The 8,196-nt window shown below is 44.6% G+C and overlaps 1 protein-coding gene across 1 annotated transcript; it reads right to left on the bottom strand.

The window, feature by feature from the left end:
• Positions 1-782: 782 nt before the first annotated feature.
• IER3IP1 (immediate early response 3 interacting protein 1) lies at positions 783-3,952 on the bottom strand. The gene is made up of 3 exons (XM_050913504.1): positions 3,839-3,952; positions 1,873-1,974; positions 783-982 (listed from the first exon to the last, which is right to left on the bottom strand). The coding sequence occupies exons 1-3, from the start codon at positions 3,927-3,929 to the stop codon at positions 927-929; spliced, it is 249 nt and encodes an 82-aa protein (XP_050769461.1). The 5' UTR covers positions 3,930-3,952; the 3' UTR covers positions 783-926.
• Between the last annotated feature and the right edge of the window lie 4,244 nt (positions 3,953-8,196).

Genomic DNA, 8,196 nt, shown 5'->3' on the forward strand with positions numbered 1-8,196 from the left:
AGGAACAGAAGACGCTGCAAATTCACCGGTTTTTAACAAAGAACTGCATTTCAAAAGGGCACAGTATTCCCTTCCCGCGTTTCCCAAGAAGCTCAGAATACAAATGGTTCCCCACTTCCCCCACACTAATCGCCACGCAGAAGTTTAACACGCATTTTAAAAAGTATAATAATCCTTGACAGAACAGTAACAAATGCTAATCACTAGTATCACCTGCTAGTCTAAATTAACACAGAGTTGCCCAGCTTTAGGTACAGCTTTTTTAGATTTTGCATAGCAATTGCACCTATTTTCAACTTAATTCACCATCAGCATGAAACGTTATTGATTGGAAAAGGCCATCAAACACCAAGAGAAAAATCCCGGTCTCAGTCAAACCGGGAAAATTCTGCTTCCAATGTGAACTGAATCAGGACTTTACCCAGCCAGTTTTATCTCCCTCAGTATCAGAACTGTACTTCAATAATTCACAACATGCTTTCAGAGCCTGATTTGTATTCTCTTAAATAGTACTGTGGTAATAACTGAAATAAAAAACACTGTTGTTTTTCTTAACTTAAAAATAAATTGGGAAGCGTACTGAAGGAAATTCATCCCTGAGTAACGAGACATTTAAAAACCGCATCCTATCGACAATCGTTGCGATATGTTACGACGCATACTCTAACAGTCGACGCTATTAACAGGCAGCAACAGAACTTGTCATAGTCCAATATATTCGCAGCGTCGTTGCATTGATCCCATTATCTTGTTTAATGAAACTGCAAGTGAACATTAGGAAATAGGATAAATAGAAATAGTGTCTTTATTATTTTAAGTTGAACGTCAAATTGACAGCTAAACCGTGCTGGATCCCAGTAAACTCAGAGCAGTGATGGTCAGCAACTTGCTTCTTTGGATGTCCAAAAGATTTTCACCAGGTATCTTCAACCAAACAACAGGAGGAGAACGATTGTAACGGAGTTCACTGCTATTAATGGCACTGCAGGGGGGAAAGGAAAAAAAAAAAAAAAAAAAAAGAAGAGCAATTATGAAAATTTTCTTCTGCACATCACAAAGTGACAGAACTTCCCATTATCTTGGGAGACCGCCTTTTAAGGAGCAAAATCAATCAAAATTTTAGAAATACACTTAATTTTCCTGTGCAAAATCAGGATTAGTGGAAGGAGCCAGGATCAAAGGCTAGGATACTAACAATTAGTAGGAAGCAACAGCATAAGTATTTTTCTACGGCCCATCATGTTTTAACTTTAACCCAAACGACCTTTTCTCCAAATGAAACTAAACCCTCTCAAAGGCAGTTTCTACCCTTGGCTTTGCTGTGATTTAGAAGAAATATATCAGTTTTTACTCTGTGGTGGGCAAGACAGGTAAGATTTGTTACTTCCTCTTTACCATCACCTACAAAATTGTGGTGTGCCTTACAGTGAAAAACTATTAGTAAGTTACAAATCAAGAGTCTATTTTTTTCCCCCCCCATCCTTTGAGGCACTGGCTTACCTTTAAGAATCCCAGGAATTACATTTCCCTCACCACGTACTTCACATAAAATTGCATTTAGCCAAGGTGAAGCTAATTGCACACGCTGATTGATCACCGAGCTCCCCCCCCACCCCAGCTCCCAAACTCCGAGGAAAGACAAGACGCAGCAGCGGCACCACAAGCCAGAGTCAAGAGTCAGGGAATGGTTTACGCTTCAGCAAAATCAGGGCACCTTAGCTGGGACCTGCGCCCTCCTCCACAGAGTCCACGCGTGAAGGAAGGAGAGATTGGAAATGACGAGCAGAAATAGCAGCTGTTTGGTAAAAGAGTCGAAATACTGAAACAAAACTTTACAGACAGTAATATTTAAACGAAAGACTGTCACCTTACCTCTCATAACGGTTCGTACAGATCGAATGAGGTTCGTTAGCTGTGCTTTAATTCCCGGCTCCTCTCCAAATCCTCCAATCCCTTGATCGCTTCCCCAGCCAACTGTGTCACATAAAAACAGCCAAACACGTTAGAAAAAGAAACCCAAAATGGTGCAACAAATGCTATCAGCGATACTAATGAGCGCTCTATCTCGAATATGGTTTACACTAACATTGAAAGACGAACCACAAACCAATTTGCTTTATTTTACGATCAGATTTTAATACAACACACTGAAAACTCTTAAACCTTTTAACGAACGCAACAGTAATGAGAGATCAATGTTTCTGTAAAGGAAAGCCTTACCTTTTTTAAGACACTACTGTTCCCTCCATGCCAGAGAAACAAATGAGTTTATTTGGACTACAAAAAAACACCCGCCAAAATAAAAAAACAAACTACAATCTGTTCACAGTCCTTTACCAGAAGATAAAATAGCAAATAATTGTTGGGTGCGAAGTGATGCTTCAGCACTGAGAAACGAGCTGCGCAACAGAAAACGGTCAGCACAAATTCCAAATCGGGATGAGGATTTTTGTAACTGCTATTAAAAAAAAAAAAAAAAAAAAAAAAGACTTTTCAGAGGGCGATAGAAGTACTGAAGGTTTAGGAAGCTCTTCAAGGGAGAAACCCTTCTCTGCCCGCTGCGGGGAGGCAGAGCGTGTGGTCCCAGTGACGGGACCAGGGATTTTTGAGTCTTGCTGGTCACAGCCCTGACCCGTTCCGGGATGAGCGGAGCAGAGAAGGGAGCGGCTCTCAATATTCAAAGCTGCACCACGCAACCTGCCAGTTTCTTTTCTCCAGAGACAACTTTTGAGTGATTTTTGGGTTTTTTTTCCCTTTCTTGTCTCCCTCGCTCTGCTGGCACCGGGCCGGGGGCGGTAAGCAAGTCCTCTCCAGCCTTGCCAGCCGCTGCTTCCCACTCGGATGAGCTCGGAGTTATTCCCACGTCTCCCGAATCACCTGGGGCCGACAAGCGGCTTGACCCATCCTGTTGGTCCCCACATCTCCCTTCTCCTCGAGCTGCTGCTCATCAGGAAAGCAAAAGAAAACCCCAAACCCAAACTGAGCAGGTCCCTCGCAGTGAATCCTACTGGGGAACAGGAGAAAGGGATAACTATCTGCGCTCCTGCCAAAAATCCTAGCTCAGCCTGACACGGAGAAGTCAGGATTCTCCAGATCAGGAAACTGGGAAATTTTGGATCATAGGTAATTTTTTCTGGGCCTTTCCAGATCTTTGCGTCTGTGGCTTTTCTGTGTTTTGTATTCTTTTAAAGGACAAGGGTGCCCAACCTTGGGGGATCTTTCTTCAGTACCGCAGAAACGCGAGCGCGAACGCGCACAGACTGAGAAGTGCCATCTCATCAAAAAAAGGCATGACGAGGTGAAAGAAACCATCTCACGCTATCGCAACATCCCGACGTGCGGCACAAATGGAGGTGAAATAGAAACGCGCAGGGGAAAAAGAAAAAAAAAAAGAAAATTAGGGGGGGTGTGGGGAGGGAAGAGAAAGAGAAAGCAACGACAGGAGCGACATCAACCACACCGGCACAAAATTCAAGACCGAAAACCCCAAAGCAATTCCTTGCATGTTGATACTCAGCACCGGCAAGGAAAGGCTGCGGCGGGGCCGCACCACGGCGTCCCACGACGCCCGGCGGGTCGGGAGGAGGAACCTTCGCCATACCGGGCGGCCTCCCCACACCCGCGGAGCCCGCTACGAGTATTCCCGGGCCCGCCGAGAGCCGGACGGCCGCGGCCGGGTACCGCCAGCCGGGCTCCGGGCGGCTCCTCCCTTCACGAAGCCCCGCCGGGCCGGGCCGTGTGTGTGTGTGGGGAGGGGAGACGCGTCGCCGCAGCCGGGCCCGGCCCGGGCTTCCCCCCCGCTCCGCTCCCCGCAGCCGGTCGGTCGCTGAGGGCTCACCGTGTCGGAGGAAGCGCTCCTCGTGCAGCACGGCGACGGCGTTGACGATGAGGAGCGCGGCCTGCAGCAACGAGTACAATGTGAACGCCATGGCCCGCCGCCGCGACGCGCCGCCGGGGCGGGAGCCGGCGCCCGAGCGGGACGTGGCGGGGCGGGGGTTCGGGAAGGGGCGGGGTTTGGGAAGGGGCGGGGTTTGGGAAGGGGCGGGGTTGAAGGCGTGGCCTCCGGGCAGCCGCGGCCGGGCGCTGTGTTCCTCCGCCCCGCTCAGGATCGCGGGGCCCCGTTGATCTCTCGGGGAGGTGGGAATCACGCGTGCCCACGCACGCCACGGCACACGCAGCGCACCTAGCCGGAGAGCCCGCGGTTGCCCGTGGAAAATTCGGCTTGCCGCTTAGCAGGTGGCCTTTTTGTTTGGGTCCGGGTTCACCAGAGGAGGAAGGTGCAGCCTTACCTTTCTCCATCAACAATTTTAATGCTGCATCTTCCAAATAGCGGGAGCTGGCAGGGGAACATCATCCCGGTGTGGGGCTGCGAGGTAGCCCTCATGGACACCACGTATTAATAATCTAATATTAGTAGAATTAGTCAAAAACGTAAAACACTTTATATGCAAAAATACGGGGTTTGTATTTAATTTTATGGGCAATATCTGGGTTTTTTCCCCTGTATTTTTTCGATATATATTGACCTACGTTTTAGTTCTAGCAGGAAATCAGCTCAGATCCCAACTGTTATTTATGCAAAATGTAATGGCTGCAGAAGTCAAGATTCGTAGCAGAACCCAAAAGAATACAATTATATTTCATATTGGATTGATCGGGGCCTCTGGGTACTTCCGCAGTCAACTAACAAAAATAATACTAACTGGAGCTCAGGGATACTGTATAGTTATTGATGCACAAATATACATTTTTTTCCCTTGCATCTTTCAGTCTGATTGGCTGAAGGGGGTGATTTGCATAATCACCCTGATTTTATTTCTCAGTAATCATACAATATGCAAACCCCTTAACTCCGGATGGTTGATAGCTTTTATTACTCAATCAGGGTACAACGTTTTGCATAATCACTGCGCTTTGATGGTTATTAGACTCATTCGCCGTGATAGCAATGATAACTTGGTACTTAATGTGGTGGACTGGAGAGACCCCATCTCGATTCTTTGCCCGGCCACAGACTTCCGATACGATCGGGGCAAATTATTCACAGTTTATCAATATTATATCTCCATGCTTCAGCTCTGGGTTAAGATCCACTCACCAGCAAGCGCGAGATGATCCGATACTTCAGCAGCGAATCCAGCATCGGGACCGTACGATCGATAGACACACGGACACCATGCGAATTGGCCACCAAGAAACCCACACCTCAGCTGCTTCTTGTCTTCATCTTTCCAAAACACTTGCTTTAGTATAGTCGATGACGTAGTATTATGCATCTAAATAATCATTACTATTAAATTACATTACATTTTAACAGCTGGAACTGGAAGCAAGAGAAAGCACTCCATCATCACAGCCATAGCATATTTTGTTACTAACCTACCTCCAAAATCACTACTATTAGATAAGGAAGATAGACCAGAGAACAAAAATCAAACATATTCATCAGAGTTCTGTTGTCTGGTCAAAAGTATTTGTCATTTCAGTCTCAAAAAGGAATATAGTCTCAATTCAGGGGAGCGAGTAAAACACCTATTGCACTTCCAGTGAAATCAATATTATTTCAGCACATGCTGAAGTGTTTTGTTATGTGAAAGCTCAAAATATTTCCAAATGTTGGCTCTGATTCTGCAAACACTTACGCGTATGCTTGGCTTCATGGATGTCAGCAGGTAGCGGCACTACTCGGGTGGACTGGCACATGTGAACACACACTTGCAAGCTCAGGAATTCCAACATAACTTCTTTATTTCTCATCTAGATTTTTAAATTGGGTATAACTACAAACCTCCTAAAAACTACGAGTTTAACTTTTTAAAATGGAGCCATTTCTAGTAACCCAGGGGTCCCCAAAGTTTGCAAAAAGCTTTTTTTAGCCATTCAAACCGTCTTTTTTCCATGTGTCTATAAATAATAAAAAAGGCTGATCTTGATTTTTACCAAACTCCATACACACAGAGAAAGTCAATATTGGGCTGAAAAGATTTCATCCCAGAGGTCATCACTATTTTTTAAGAAGTTATGAGTGCTGGCATATAATGGTCTCACAAATGGAACTGCCTTTTGTTCTCAGACATAACTTAGGGCATTATGGCAGTAATTCTATAATTAAATACAGATAAATATGAGGGGTCACTAGCAGGCACGTCTAATAACCACCATCATCAAGTAGCATTTCCTGGGCTACCTCCTTACAGTATCCAACCTATAAATAAATACTAACCTCAGTGAAGAGCTAATGTTTAGAATTATGGCACTGAAAAAAAATGAGGTTTTTAAAATAAGTATACAAGTTATGGCTTAGTATTTTTACCCATAATTAAGATGTATTTCCAAAGAGCAGCTGCTATCAAGCTTAACATAATAAACTCAGTGTGATTCTCCCCTTTGTAAAATCCATCATGGCAACTTAACAACCACATGAGTCTTATCTCTGAATCATCGTGTTACGTGGTTGAAGGGAAAACCAGACAAAGTCGCTTGCATTAGAAGGAAAGCTTTTTTTTTTCCCCTTCATTAAGGTGTTACGTTTCAGTGCACTAAATTCCTGCGGTGTCATCTGCAGAATGCAGTCAATCACCATAAAGGAGAGTTTTAAACCACCTGACAGATGTCAAAGGATTAAACTTCAGGCTGGTGAAGTATTGTGAAGACCTTGGTATTTTTTATTCTCAGTTGATTGTTCAATATCGTCAGACAGAGCGTAGCTCCTTGCGTCTAACTATCCTCTACAGTTAACGAGACTCGAGCTTGTTGCATGCAAGGCTTCAGGATTACGTTAGTTTTTCCTGGTGAGCAAATACCAGGTCAAAGGAAGTCTTCTCATGACTTCAGTCTCTACATCCTTTGCCTCACTTGCCACCATCTTCTGAGTTTCTTTTCTGAACTAGCTTTGACAATTTCCTCCTTTAGATATTTTACATACCCAGACACACACGTATCAGTAAGAATATTTTCGAGACACAGGAAAGGCTGGAAATTGGCCCAACGAATCCCAAGCTGAAAGTGAAGAAATGTATTTTGTTGGTGGCAACTCTTTTACCCTGATTTGACTTCTGTAATTGCCAGTGGGAAGACCCTCAACGGGAACACGGCATCAGCCTCTCTATTTTCGGTGCTTCATGCCGAGTGGTTGCTAATGAATGTGTGTGTCTAGACGAGCTTTGCCAGTGGGCCTGGTCATACCTCATGAGCTGAAGATGAGCAAACTTTAAATATTCACCCTCAGAGTCCAGAAGGAAGCTTGCTACGTCATGGTTTTACCTCAATGGGGCTCTGAACGGACACAAACCATCGCGCTATACGGAATGGGGTATTGAATCAAGGAGTCGAGTCCTTACCAACCTCTACAATGAGTAACTGCATTAACTGAAAAATTCTATGGATGTGAAAAATTTAGGTTCTGCAGCTCAGTTATGTGCTATAAATAAATCCCGTACCTACATTTCGCAGTTAAACTAAAGCCTTTGTCATCCTTTAGTCATCGCGCCTATTGCGCCGCCAAACTGCTGCCAAGGTTAGTGATGCATCCTACAGACGTAATGCATCTCTTGTAAGCACAACTTGAATATTTAACTGATTTAATGTCCAGTTGTTTGTTTTAACCACCAAAGCTGGGAACGCGATACGATTTTGTACATTTGAGAGAACGTGTAACCGGTTCTTACCCTTCAGCAGCTACATAAAGATCTTCGTCTTGTCCCTGACTCTAAATGTGCTGAGCAGTTATCATCTCTGCCCTTGCTTATTTGGGAAGTGAACAGCCGTCCCTTTCAAACACACAGCCTGCCAGCTTTCCTAAGATTTGTACGTTGAGAGGACGTTAATACGGCTTCATACACAAAAGGAGAAGGAAGAACAAAGGAAAAAAATACAAAATTCTGAATTTACACCTAAATTTATTGATGCCATTTCCTAATTTTATTGCGCTTGGCTCCGTAACCCTAACAGCCTTTAAATGCCATTTGTTGTCTAGTGCATGCACACACACACACAGACACACGCTGCCGTTCATCTTGGTACTATCAATAGTACAGTATTACATTATGTTGCATTATATTATACTGTGATTATTGGCATCTTCACCCCAGTCACCGTTTGCGTTGGGTTCGTGCTGGAATACGCCAGTCCAGAATCAAAGCCCGTTATGCTCGGTACCGTATAGATATTTTTCAGAGATGACAGGCATAGGGATTT

Source organism: Gymnogyps californianus, chromosome Z (assembly GCF_018139145.2).
Source record: "Gymnogyps californianus isolate 813 chromosome Z, ASM1813914v2, whole genome shotgun sequence".
Lineage (NCBI taxonomy): Eukaryota > Metazoa > Chordata > Aves > Accipitriformes > Cathartidae > Gymnogyps > Gymnogyps californianus.